The sequence below is a fragment of the Oncorhynchus tshawytscha genome, linkage group LG06, assembly GCF_018296145.1.
Source record: "Oncorhynchus tshawytscha isolate Ot180627B linkage group LG06, Otsh_v2.0, whole genome shotgun sequence".
NCBI classification, from domain to species: Eukaryota; Metazoa; Chordata; class Actinopteri; order Salmoniformes; family Salmonidae; genus Oncorhynchus; species Oncorhynchus tshawytscha.
Window position 1 is genome coordinate 1882032 of NC_056434.1, and position 14703 is coordinate 1896734.

General features: G+C 46.7%; 1 protein-coding gene across 1 annotated transcript in view; it reads left to right on the forward strand.

Annotated features, from left to right (window-relative positions):
• The window catches only part of atp10a (ATPase phospholipid transporting 10A), a 135711-nt gene extending 121378 nt beyond the window's left edge, over window positions 1–14333 (forward strand). The window contains exons 19-21 of the mRNA XM_042322815.1: window positions 732–836; window positions 2141–2328; window positions 13018–14333. Coding sequence (XP_042178749.1) covers window positions 732–836; window positions 2141–2328; window positions 13018–14056 — 1332 coding nt within the window. The 3' untranslated portion in view covers window positions 14057–14333. The remainder of the gene's footprint in view (window positions 1–731; window positions 837–2140; window positions 2329–13017) is intronic.
• Window positions 14334–14703: the final 370 nt, after the last annotated feature.

Sequence of the window (14703 nt, forward strand, 5' to 3'; positions counted from 1 at the left end):
ATACCCTACTGTGTGAGTTATTATTGGTTACTTTATACCCTACTGTGTGAGTTAGGATTGGTTTCTTTATACCCTACTGTGTGAGATAGGATTGGTTTCTTTATACCCTACTGTGTGAGTTAGGATTGGTTTCTTTATACCCTACTGTGTGAGTTAGGATTGGTTTCTTTATACCCTACTGTGTGAGTTAGGATTGGTTTCTTTATACCCTACTGTGTGAGTTAGGATTGGTTACTTTATACCCTACTGTGTGAGTTAGGATTGGTTACTTTATACCCTACTGTGTGAGTTAGGGTTGGTTATTTTATACCCTACTGTGTGAGTTAGGATTGGTTACTTTATACCCTACTGTGTGAGTTAGGATTGGTTACTTTATACCCTACTGTGTGAGTTAGGATTGGTTACTTTATACCCTACTGTGTGAGTTAGGATTGGTTTCTTTATACCCTACTGTGTGAGTTAGGATTGGTTATTTTATACCCTACTGTGTGAGTTAGGATTGGTTACTTTATACCCTACTGTGTGAGTTAGGATTGGTTACTTTATACCCTACTGTGTGAGTTAGGATTGGTTTCTTTATACCCTACTGTGTGAGTTAGGATTGGTTACTTTTGGAACACTTTGACGGATGAACTTAACATATATGTAATAACCCTGTCATGACATCTTCTACTATCTCTCTCTCACATACAGACCACTGATCCCTTTGTCTGTCTGTCCGTCTCCTCCAGGCCTATGCTGACTCTGATGTGGACTTGTTGACCTGGGGAACCCCCATCACCACCCTGGCTCTGTTTACTATACTGATACACCTGGGCTTGGAGACCAAGACCTGGGTAAGAAGACACTCCTACGAATTTACTGATTGTCTAAATCAACTTATTTTCAAGTACTTTCAAAGCCTCAATTACAAAATATTGAATATGGGCTACTTTGTAAATCAATTAATTTGAAAACTAAATGAAGAGTTTTAGACATAGGCTTTTATTCAGCCTAAAAAAAAACTTTCTGAATTTCCAGTGAATCAGTCATTTGGAGTTGTTAATTCATAGATAGCCCTCGTTGGTTAGATTGAACCAGAAGACTGCAGCGTCAGTGACTGTATATCAGGCTGACAGTTGGTACTCCCTCCTTCACTCCCACGGTCCAGCTGGTGCGTTCTGTAAACTGTCTACACCGGGTCACTCTGCACCGCGTCACACTGCACCGCGTCACACTGCACCGCGTCACTCTGCACCGCGTCACACTGCACCGCGTCACACTGCACCGCGTCACTCTGCACCGCGTCACACTGCACCGCGTCACACTGCACCGCGTCACACTGCACCGCGTCACACTGCACCGCGTCACACTGCACCGCGTCACACTGCACCGCGTCACACTGCACCGCGTCACACTGCACCGCGTCACACTGAACCGCGTCACACTGCGTGCCGCTTTGAACCGATCCTAGGTAGGTGGATAGTCAGTCAGTGGTTTGGCGTCCTGTGTACTCATCTGGCTTTGAGTCTCTAATTCCGTTTGTTCCTCTCCCCTCTTCCTCCTCTTCCGTTCCTCTATTACTCCGCTTCCACCGCTCCCCTCATCTTCCCCCTCTCCCCTCGGCTTCTCCCTCCTCTCCTGTCTTCTCCCTCCTCTCCTGTCTTCTCCCTCCTCTCCTGTCTTCCCCCTCTCCCCTCGGCTTCTCCCTCCTCTCCTGTCTTCTCCCTCCTCCCCTCGGCTCCTCCCTCCTCTCCTGTCTTCCCCCTCTCCCCTCGGCTTCTCCCTCCTCTCCTGGCTTCTCCCTCCTCTCCTGGCTTCTCCCTCCTCTCCTGGCTTCTCCCTCCTCTCCTGGCTTCTCCCTCCTCTCCTGTCTTCTCCCTCCTCTCCTGTCTTCACCCTCCTCTCCTGTCTTCTCCCACCCTCCTCTCCTGTCTTCTCCCACCCTCCTCTCCTGTCTTCTCCCACCCTCCTCTCCTGTCTTCTCCCACCCTCCTCTCCTGTCTTCTCCCACCCTCCTCTCCTGTCTTCTCCCACCCTCCTCTCCTGTCTTCTCCCACCCTCCTCTCCTGTCTTTTCCCTCCCTCCCTCCTCTCCTGTCTTCTCCCTCCTCTTCCCTCCTCTCCCTGTTCTTCCTCCTCTCCCCTCTTTTTCCCTCCAGACGTGGATGAACTGGGTGTCCATCACCTTCAGTGTGGGTCTGTTCTTTACTGTGGCTCTGTGTTACAACGCTTCCTGTCCCACATGCTACTCCCCCTCCAACCCTTACTGGACCATGCAGAGACTGCTGAGGGAACCGCTCTTCTACCTGCTCTGTGTCATCACTCCTGTAGCTGCCCTGCTGCCCAGGTTAGTAAGGGGGAGGTGTGTGAGTGTGTATGAGAGCGAGAACGTGTGGGATGTGCATGTGCAGGTTGTTGTTTAAGAGTCCTCTGTTATTAATAACAGCCTTTCATGTTTATTCCAAGGAGCTGGTATTTCTATCGCAGTGCTCTGTCTGGTGTGTCTCTGTGTGTGTCAAATCAAATGTTATTTGTCACGTGCCAAATACAACAGGTGTAGTAGACCGTACAGTGAAATGCTGAATACAACAGGTGTAGTAGACCTTACAGTGAAATGCTGAATACAACAGGTGTAGTAGACCTCACAGTGAAATGCTGAATACAACAGGTGTAGTAGACCTTACAGTGAAATGCTGAATACAACAGGTGTAGTAGACCTTACAGTGAAATGATGAATACAACAGGTGTAGTAGACCTTACAGTGAAATTTTGAATACAACAGGTGTAGTAGACCTTACAGTGAAATGCTGAATACAACAGGTGTAGTAGACCTTACAGTGAAATGCTGAATACAACAGATGTAGACCTTACAGTGAAATGCTGAATACAACAGATCTAGACCTCACAGTGAAATGCTGAATACAACAGATGTCGTAGACCTTACAGTGAAATGCTGAATACAACAGATGTAGACCTCACAGTGAAATGCTGAATACAACAGGTGTAGTAGACCTTACAGTGAAATGCTGAATACAACAGGTGTAATAGACCTTACAGTGAAATGCTGAATACAACAGGTGTAGTAGACCTTACAGTGAAATGCTGAATACAACAGGTGTAGTAGACCTTACAGTGAAATGCTGAATACAACAGATGTAGACCTTACAGTGAAATGCTGAATACAACAGGTGTAGTAGACCTTACAGTGAAATGCTGAATACAACAGATGTAGACCTCACAGTGAAATGCTGAATACAACAGGTGTAGTAGACCTTACAGTGAAATGCTGAATGCAACAGGTGTAGTAGACCTTACAGTGAAATGCTGAATACAACAGGTGTAGTAGACCTTACAGTGAAATGCTGAATACAACAGATGTAGACCTTACAGTGAAATGCTGAATACAACAGGTGTAGTAGACCTTACAGTGAAATGCTGAATACAACAGGTGTAGTAGACCTCACAGTGAAATGCTAAATACAACAGGTGTAGTAGACCTCACAGTGAAATGCTGAATACAACAGGTGTAGTAGACCTTACAGTGAAATGCTGAATACAACAGGTGTAGTAGACCTTACAGTGAAATGCTGAATACAACAGGTGTAGTAGACCTCACAGTGAAATGCTGAATACAACAGGTGTAGTAGACCTTACAGTGAAATGCTGAATACAACAGATGTAGACCTTACAGTGAAATGCTGAATAGAACAGGTGTAGTAGACCTCACAGTGAAATGCTGAATACAACAGGTGTAGTAGACCTCACAGTGAAATGCTGAATACAACAGATGTAGACCTTACAGTGAAATGCTGAATACAACAGGTGTAGTAGACCTTACAGTGAAATGCTGAATAGAACAGGTGTAGTAGACCTTACAGTGAAATGCTGAATACAACAGGTGTAGTAGACCTTACAGTGAAATGCTGAATACAACAGATGTAGACCTTACAGTGAAATGCTGAATACAACAGGTGTAGTAGACCTCACAGTGAAATGCTGAATACAACAGGTGTAGTAGACCTTACAGTGAAATGCTGAATACAACAGATGTAGACCTTACAGTGAAATGCTGAATACAACAGGTGTAGTAGACCTTACAGTGAAATGCTGAATGCAACAGGTGTAGTAGACCTTACAGTGAAATGCTGAATACAACAGGTGTAATAGACCTTACAGTGAAATGCTGAATACAACAGGTGTAGTAGACCTTACAGTGAAATGCTGAATACAACAGGTGTAGTAGACCTTACAGTGAAATGCTGAATACAACAGGTGTAGTAGACCTCACAGTGAAATGCTGAATACAACAGGTGTAGTAGACCTCACAGTGAAATGCTGAATACAACAGGTGTAGTAGACCTTACAGTGAAATGCTGAATACAACAGGTGTAGTAGACCTTACAGTGAAATGCTGAATACAACAGGTGTAGTAGACCTCACAGTGAAATGCTGAATACAACAGGTGTAGTAGACCTTACAGTGAAATGCTGAATACAACAGGTGTAGTAGACCTCACAGTGAAATGCTGAATACAACAGGTGTAGTAGACCTTACAGTGAAATGCTGAATACAACAGGTGTAGTAGACCTTACAGTGAAATTCTTACTTACAGGCTCTAACCAATAATGCAGTTTAAAGAAAAAAAAGTGTAAAGAAATAGAAAAGAAAAGTAACAATTAACAGCTGCAGTAAAATAACAATAGCGAGGCATATATATACAGGGGGTACCAGTACTAAAGTGACTGCATAGATTATTTTTTATTTATTTATTTTCACCTTTATTTAACCAGGTAGGCAAGTTGAGAACAAGTTCCCATTTACAATTGCGACCTGTCCAAGATAAAGCAATGCAGTTCGACACAAACAACGACACAGAGTTACACATGGAGTAAAACAAACATACCATCAATAATACAGTAGAAACAAGTCTATATACAATGTGAGCAAATGAGGTGAGAAGGGAGGTAAAGGCAAAAAAGGCCATGGTGGCAAAGTAAATACAATATAGCAAGTAAAACACTGGAATGGTTGATTTGCAGTAGAAGAATGTGCAAAGTAGAGAGAGAATTAATGGGAGGGTTGTAAATAATAATGGGAGGGTTGTAAATAATTATTATTAACAGAGTGCCTCCTGGGTGGCGCAGTGGTTAAGGGCGCTGTACTGCAGTGCCAGCTGAGTTCATCCGTACAAACAATAGTACGCAAGTATAAACACCATGGGACCACGCAGCCGTCATACAGCTCAGGAAGGAGACGCGTTCTGTCTCCTAGAGATTAACGTACTTTGGTGCGAAAAGTGCAAATCAATCCCAGAACAACAGCAAAGGACCTTGTGAAGATGCTGGAGAAAACAGGTACAAAAGTATCAATATCCACAGTAAAACGAGTCCTATATTGACGTAACCTGAAAGGCCGCTCAGCATGGAAGAAGCCACTGCTCCAAAACCGCCATGAAAAAAAGCCAGACTCTCCCGGGTGGCGCAGTGGTTAAGGGTGCTGTACTGCAGTGCCAGCTGTGCCATCAGAGACTCTGGGTTCGTGTCCAGGCTCTGTCGCAACCGGCCGCGACCTGGAGGTCCGTGGGGCGACGCACAATTGGCCTAGCGTCGTCCGGGTTAGGGAGGGCTTGGCCGGTAGGGATATCCTTGTCTCATCGCGCACCAGCGACTCCTGTGGCGGGCCGGGCGCAATGCACGCAAACCAAGGTTGCCAGGTGCACGAACCTAGACATGGCGCTCCGGTACTTCCTGTTCACTCATTGATTCGCTGTTCAGGAGTCTTATGGAACCTAGACATGGCGATCCGGTACTTCCTGTTCACTCATTGATTCGCTGTTCAGGAGTCTTATGGAACCTAGACATGGCGCTCCGGTACTTCCTGTTCACTCATTGATTCGCTGTTCAGGAGTCTTATGGAACCTAGACATGGCGATCCGGTACTTCCTGTTCACTCATTGATTCGCTGTTCAGGAGTCTTATGGAACCTAGACATGGCGCTCCGGTACTTCCTGTTCACTCATTGATTCGCTGTTCAGGAGTCTTATGGAACCTAGACATGGCGCTCCGGTACTTCCTGTTCACTCATTGATTCGCTGTTCAGGAGTCTTATGGAACCTAGACATGGCGTTCAGGAGTCTTATCCGGTACTTCCTGTTCACTCATTGATTCGCTGTTCAGGAGTCTTATGGAACCTAGACATGGCGATCCGGTACTTCCTGTTCACTCATTGATTCGCTGTTCAGGAGTCTTATGGAACCTAGACATGGCGATCCGGTACTTCCTGTTCACTCATTGATTCGCTGTTCAGGAGTCTTATGGAACCTAGACTTGGCGCTCCGGTACTTCCTGTTCACTCATTGATTCGCTGTTCAGGAGTCTTATGGAACCTAGACTTGGCGCTCCGGTACTTCCTGTTCACTCATTGATTCGCTGTTCAGGAGTCTTATGGAACCTAGACATGGCGCTCCGGTACTTCCTGTTCACTCATTGATTCGCTGTTCAGGAGTCTTATGGAACCTAGACTTGGCGCTCCGGTACTTCCTGTTCACTCATTGATTCGCTGTTCAGGAGTCTTATGGAACCTAGACTTGGCGCTCCGGTACTTCCTGTTCACTCATTGATTCGCTGTTCAGGAGTCTTATGGAACCTAGACATGGCGATCCGGTACTTCCTGTTCACTCATTGATTCGCTGTTCAGGAGTCTTATGGAACCTAGACTTGGCGCTCCGGTACTTCCTGTTCACTCATTGATTCGCTGTTCAGGAGTCTTATGGAACCTAGACTTGGCGCTCCGGTACTTCCTGTTCACTCATTGATTCGCTGTTCAGGAGTCTTATGGAACCTAGACTTGGCGATCCGGTACTTCCTGTTCACTCATTGATTCGCTGTTCAGGAGTCTTATGGAACCTAGACTTGGCGCTCCGGTACTTCCTGTTCACTCATTGATTCGCTGTTCAGGAGTCTTATGGAACCTAGACTTGGCGCTCCGGTACTTCCTGTTCACTCATTGATTCGCTGTTCAGGAGTCTTATGGAACCTAGACTTGGCGCTCCGGTACTTCCTGTTCACTCATTGATTCGCTGTTCAGGAGTCTTATGGAACCTAGACATGGCGCTCCGGTACTTCCTGTTCACTCATTGATTCGCTGTTCAGGAGTCTTATGGAACCTAGACTTGGCGCTCCGGTACTTCCTGTTCACTCATTGATTCGCTGTTCAGGAGTCTTATGGAACCTAGACTTGGCGCTCCGGTACTTCCTGTTCACTCATTGATTCGCTGTTCAGGAGTCTTATGGAACCTAGACTTGGCGCTCCGGTACTTCCTGTTCACTCATTGATTCGCTGTTCAGGAGTCTTATGGAACCTAGACATGGCGCTCCGGTACTTCCTGTTCACTCATTGATTCGCTGTTCAGGAGTCTTATGGAACCTAGACATGGCGCTCCGGTACTTCCTGTTCACTCATTGATTCGCTGTTCAGGAGTCTTATGGAACCTAGACTTGGCGCTCCGGTACTTCCTGTTCACTCATTGATTCGCTGTTCAGGAGTCTTATGGAACCTAGACTTGGCGCTCCGGTACTTCCTGTTCACTCATTGATTCGCTGTTCAGGAGTCTTATGGAACCTAGACTTGGCGCTCCGGTACTTCCTGTTCACTCATTGATTCGCTGTTCAGGAGTCTTATGGAACCTAGACTTGGCGCTCCGGTACTTCCTGTTCACTCATTGATTCGCTGTTCAGGAGTCTTATGGAACCTAGACTTGGCGCTCCGGTACTTCCTGTTCACTCATTGATTCGCTGTTCAGGAGTCTTATGGAACCTAGACTTGGCGCTCCGGTACTTCCTGTTCACTCATTGATTCGCTGTTCAGGAGTCTTATGGAACCTAGACTTGGCGCTCCGGTACTTCCTGTTCACTCATTGATTCGCTGTTCAGGAGTCTTATGGAACCTAGACTTGGCGCTCCGGTACTTCCTGTTCACTCATTGATTCGCTGTTCAGGAGTCTTATGGAACCTAGACTTGGCGCTCCGGTACTTCCTGTTCACTCATTGATTCGCTGTTCAGGAGTCTTATGGAACCTAGACTTGGCGCTCCGGTACTTCCTGTTCACTCATTGATTCGCTGTTCAGGAGTCTTATGGAACCTAGACTTGGCGCTCCGGTACTTCCTGTTCACTCATTGATTCGCTGTTCAGGAGTCTTATGGAACCTAGACTTGGCGCTCCGGTACTTCCTGTTCACTCATTGATTCGCTGTTCAGGAGTCTTATGGAACCTAGACATGGCGCTCCGGTACTTCCTGTTCACTCATTGATTCGCTGTTCAGGAGTCTTATGGAACCTAGACTTGGCGCTCCGGTACTTCCTGTTCACTCATTGATTCGCTGTTCAGGAGTCTTATGGAACCTAGACTTGGCGCTCCGGTACTTCCTGTTCACTCATTGATTCGCTGTTCAGGAGTCTTATGGAACCTAGACTTGGCGCTCCGGTACTTCCTGTTCACTCATTGATTCGCTGTTCAGGAGTCTTATGGAACCTAGACTTGGCGCTCCGGTACTTCCTGTTCACTCATTGATTCGCTGTTCAGGAGTCTTATGGAACCTAGACTTGGCGCTCCGGTACTTCCTGTTCACTCATTGATTCGCTGTTCAGGAGTCTTATGGAACCTAGACTTGGCGCTCCGGTACTTCCTGTTCACTCATTGATTCGCTGTTCAGGAGTCTTATGGAACATAGACTTGGCGCTCCGGTACTTCCTGTTCACTCATTGATTCGCTGTTCAGGAGTCTTATGGAACATAGACATGGTGCTCCGGTACTTCCTGTTCACTCATTGATTTGCTGTTCAGGAGTCTAATGGAACCTAGACATGGCGCTCCGGTACTTCCTGTTCACTCATTGATTCGCTGTTCAGGAGTCTTATGGAACCTAGACATGGCGCTCCGGTACTTCCTGTTCACTCATTGATTCGCTGTTCAGGAGTCTTATGGAACCTAGACTTGGCGCTCCGGTACTTCCTGTTCACTCATTGATTCGCTGTTCAGGAGTCTTATGGAACCTAGACATGGCGCTCCGGTACTTCCTGTTCACTCATTGATTCGCTGTTCAGGAGTCTTATGGAACCTAGACTTGGCGCTCCGGTACTTCCTGTTCACTCATTGATTCGCTATTCAGGAGTCTTATGGAACCTAGACTTGGCGCTCTGGTACTGCTTGATATGCAGTAGCAGAGAGAACAGTCTATGACTGGCTGGAGTCTTTGACAATTTTTAGGCCCTTCCTCTGACACCGCCTGGTATAGAGGTCCTGGATGGCAAACAGCTTAGCCCCAGTGATGTACTGGGCCGTTCGCACTACCCTCTGGCCGAGCAGTTGCCATACCAGGCAGTGATGCAACTAGCTAGTAGCTCGCTCATCAGTAGTCAAACGACCAGGAAGGTTGAGGCTGGGGGCTCTGTTGTTCTGCTGTAGGGGGTTGATCTCTCTCTGGTGCTAGTCTACACAGGCACCAGAGGGAATTCATACTGCAGTCATATGGGTGTATCGTGTGTGCTGGCTATAGCTATGGCTATCACTCTCTGTCTCTCTGTTAAACATGCCATGTTAAACTATAGTGTTCTATCACCCACAGCAATCCACGCACGTAATATCCCATAATGTGAGTGTGAGATTAGGATTAGCAATAAGTAATAATCTTAATTAATCATCCAAACCCCTAACACCAACCTGGGGAGAAGTGCTGCGGTAGGTCAATTAGTGAGGCAAGCAGCAAACTACTGGTCCTCCATTTGTTTTCTTTCTCCTGCAGCGTGCTCTCGATGTATAGAACCTTTTGGGGATCTGAGGACCCATGCCAATCTTTTCAGTCTCCTGAGGGGGAAAAGGTGTTCTCATGCCCCCTTCACAACTGTCTTGGTGTGTTTGGACCATGATAGTTTCTTGGTGATCAGGCCTACCACTGTTGTGTCATCGGCAAACTTGATGATGGTGTTGGAGTCGTGCCCGGCCATGCAGTCATGAGTGAACAGGAAGTACAGGAGGGGACTGAGCACACACCCTAGGGCCCTAGTGTTGAGGATCAGCGTGGCAGATGTGTTGCTACCTACCCTTAACACCTGAGGGTGGCCCGTCAGGAAGTCCAGGATCCAGTTGCAGAGGGGTGTGTTTAGTCCCAGGGTCCTTAGCTTATTGATGAGCTTTGTGGGCAATATGGTGTTGAACGCTGAGCTGTAGTCAATGAATAGCATTCTCACATACGGCTGAAGTCAGTAGTTTACATACAGCTTAGCCAAATACATTTAAACTCAGTTTTTCACAATTCCTGACATTTAATCCTAGTAAAAATTCCCGGTCCTAGGTCAGTTAGGATCACCACTTTATTTTAAGAATGTGAAATGTCAGAATAATAGTAGAGAGAATTATTTCTTTCAGCTTTAATTTCTTTCATCACATTCCCAGTGGGTCAGAAGTTTACCTAAACTGAATTAGTATTTGGTAGCATTGCCTTTAAATTGCTTAACTTGGGTCAAACATTTTGGGTAGCCTTCCACAAGCTTCCCACAATAAGTTGGGTGAATTTTGGCCCATTCCTCCTGACAGAACTGGTGTAACTGAGTCAGGTTTGTAGGCCTCCTTGCTCGCACACGCTTTTTTAGTTCTGACCACAAAGTTTCTATAGGATTGAGGTCAGGGCTTTGTTATGGCCACTCCAATACCTTGACTTTATTGTCGTTAAGCCATTTTGCCACAACTTTGGAAGTATGCTTGGGTCATTGTCCATTTGGAAGACCCATTCGCGACCAAGCTTTAACTTCCTGACTGTCTTGGGATGTTGCTTCAATATATCCACATAATTTTCCGTCCTCATGATGCCATCTATTTTGTGAAGTGCACCAGTCCCTCCTGCAGCAAAATCATCCCCACAACATGTTGCTGCCACCCTCGTGCTTCACGTTGGGATGGTGTTCTTCGGCTTGCAAGCCTCCCCCTTTGTCCTCCAAACATGACAATGGTAATTATGGACAAACAGTTCTATTTTTGTTTCATCAGACCAGAGGACATTTCTCCAAAAAGTGCAATCTTTGTCCCCATGTGCAGTTGCAAACCGTAGTCTGGCTTTTTTTATGGTGGTTTTGGAGCAGTGGCTTCTTCCTTGCTGAGTGGCCTTTCAGGTTATGTCGATGTAGGACTTGTTTTACTGTGGATATAGATACTTTTGTACCTGTTTCCTCCAGCATCTTCACAAGGTCCTTTGCTGTTGTTCTGGGATTGATTTGCACCTTTCGCACCAAAGTACATTCATCTCCAGGAGACAGAACGCGTCTCCTTCCTGAGCGGTATGACGGCTGCGTGGTCCCATGGTGTTTATACTTGCGTACTATTGTTTGTACAGATGAACGTGGTACTGTCAGGCATTTGGAAATTGCTCCCACGGACGAACCAGTATTGTGGAAGTCTACATTTTATTTTCTGAGGTCTTGGCTGATTTCTTTTGATTTTCCCATGATATCAAGCAAAGAGGCACATCTACAGGTACACTTCTAATTTACTCAAATGATGTCAATTTGCCTATCAGAAGCTTCTAAAGCAATGAAATCTTTCTGGAATGTTCCAAGCTGTTTAAAGGCACAGTCAACTTAGTGTATGTAAACTTCTGACCCACTGGAATTGTGATACAGTGAATTATAAGTGAAATAATCTGTCTGTAAACAATTGTTGGAAAAATGACTTGTGTCATGAACAAAGTAGATGTCCTCACCGACTTGCCAAAACTATAGTTTGTTAACAAGAAATTTGTGGAGTGGTTGAAAAACTAGTTTTAATGACTCCAACCTAAGTGTATGTAAACTTCCCACTTCAACTGTATGTGTTCCTTTTGTCCAGGTGTGAAAGGGCAGTGTAGAGTGCAATGGAGATTGCATCATCTGTGGATCTTTTTGGGCAGTATGCAAATTGGAGTGGGTCTAGTGTTTCTGGGAAAATGGTGTTGATATGAGCTATGACCAGCTTTTCAAAGCTCTTCATGACTACAGACACTAAGGCAGGTTACCTTAGTGTTCTTGGGCACGGGGACTATGGTGGTCTGTTTGGTCTGATCTGTCTGGTCTGGGACTTTGTCCCTAATGGCAGCCAGCCCACAGGGCTCTTCAAAAGTAGCCAGCCCACAGGGCTCTTCAAAAGTAGCCAGCCCACAGGGCTCTTCAAAAGTAGCCAGCCCATAAGGCTCTATTCAAAAGTAGCCAACCCATAGAGCTCTATTCAAAAGTAGCCAGCCCACAGGGCTCTTCAAAAGTAGCCAGCCCACAGGGCTCTTCAAAAGTAGCCAGCCCACAGGGCTCTTCAAAAGTAGCCAGCCCACAGGGCTCTTCAAAAGTAGCCAGCCCACAGGGCTCTTCAAAAGTAGCCATCCCACAGGGCTCTTCAAAAGTAGCCATCCCACAGGGCTCTATTCAAAAGTAGCCAGCCCACAGGGCTCTATTCAAAAGTAGCCAGCCCACAGGGCTCTATTCAAAAGTAGCCAGCCCACAGGGCTCTTCAAAAGTAGCCAGCCCACAGGGCTCTTCAAAAGTAGCCATCCCACAGGGCTCTTCAAAAGTAGCCAGCCCACAGGGCTCTATTCAAAAGTAGCCAGCCCACAGGGCTCTATTCAAAAGTAGCCAGCCCACAGGGCTCTATTCAAAAGTAGCCAGCCCATAAGGTTCTATTCAAAGTAGCCAGCCCACAGGGCTCTTCAAAAGTAGCCAGCCCACAGGGCTCTTCAAAAGTAGCCAGCCCATAAGGCTCTATTCAAAAGTAGCCAGCCCATAAGGCTCTATTCAAAAGTAGCCAGCCCATAAGGCTCTTCAAAAGTAGCCAGACCATAAGGCTCTATTCAAAAGTAGCCAACCCATAGAGCTCTATTCAAAAGTAGCCAGCCAACAGGGCTCTATTCAAAAGTAGCCAGCCCATAGGGCTCTATTCAGTAGTGCACTATATAGAGAGTATGGTTTCATTTAGGGCTCACCCTGACTAATTTCTCCTCTCCTTTCTCTCGCTCTCCATTCAGATACTTCTACAGGGCGTGTCAGAGCTCTCTGTTCCCCACTCCAGTTCAGGTCGGCAGGCAGCTGGACAAACTGCCCAGTGACACCCGTAGAAACATCCTCAGTCTCAGCCGAGTCCAGGCCGGGTCACTTCTGCATCTCAGACCGCCCTTCCTGTCTTCACTTTCCTTCACTGGACCCTTGACTAAAGACTGCAGCCACAGGGTCACTTCCACCCTGAACCAGTACAGCTTCACCAGGGGCCAGGCCAAGAGTCCTGAGGGCCGTCTGGACCTGTCCTTACGGGGGAAGGATCAGGGGAAGGGCTGGGGCTCTGGCAGTCCTGGAGACAGTCAGAGGAGGCTTGAAGATGATGATCAGTACACACTGGCCTCCACAGAGACTGATACTCTGCCTTATACCAAAGCCAAAGAAGCTCCTCGGCCTGAGGCAGGGTGTATGGCTGGAGCAGGGGCTGGGAGTATGGCTGGGGCTGGGAGTATGGCTGGAACAGGGGCTGGGAGTATGGCTGGAACAGGGGCTGGGAGTATGGCTGGAACAGGGGCTGGGAGTATGGCTGGAACAGGGGCTGGGAGTATGGCTGGAACAGGGGCTGGGAGTATGGCTGGAGCAGGGGCTGGGAGTATGGCTGGAACAGGGGCTGGGAGTATGGCTGGAGCAGGTGCTGGGAGTATGGCTGGAGCAGGGGCTGGGAGTATGGCTGGAGCAGGGGCCGGGCCTGATTACCTTCATGCTCCTCTCACCCAGGACAATGACTGTCAGGACATTACTCTTCTTGATCCCTCGGGCCTAAATCTGTCCAGCTTTATCACCTCCACACCCCTTCTGACCACAACCCAGTCAGAGACCATCCAACTGACTCTGCCCCCTGCTGGTGGTTCCCAGTCTGCAGCCTACAGACGGAACTATGAGAACCATGACACTACGCCACACAGACCACCTGACCACAGGCTCCTCCCTCCTACAGACAGACCAGAACACCCCCAGGCCACGCCCACCTGTCCTAAAGAAAACGTGTGGCTCCAAACCACCTCTCTATGATGTATTATAGCCTTAATATCTATGTATTGTTCTTCTCAGATTTACATGATAGCTCTATTGAATTCTATTTTTCAAGAGGATTTATTTTATCAAAGTTATTATCATCATTATTCATGTACATTTAGATGTTTTATGTTATAGGTCCAATAGCAGCCACTTTCATCTCCATATCAAATCATTTCTGGGTAACAATTAACTACCTTAACTGTGATTGTTTTCAATTAAAAGGGTCAAAAAGAAAAAGATCAATTTCTCAAGCAAGAATTTAGCTAGGACTGTCTGGGAGTGGTTTGAGTGGGGAGGGGAAAACTAGAACTCTTTCTTATTGGTCTGTTAACTAATTTACCGCATGGTGATGTCACCAGGCAGGTCAAAACGACATCCCACCAAAACAGGCTGAAATTTGAGGCGGTCTTTTCAAACAGCTTTTACACTAAAAGGGCATTATTATAATTTTCACAATTTCACAGTATTATTCCAATATCATAGTATGGAAATATACACTCACCGGACAGTTTATTAGGTACACCCATTTAGTACTGAGCCGGACCCCCCTTTGCCTCCAGAACAGCCTGTATTCTTTGTGGGCGTGGATTCTAAAAGGTGTTGGAAACATTCCACAGGGATGTTGGCCCATGCTGAGATGA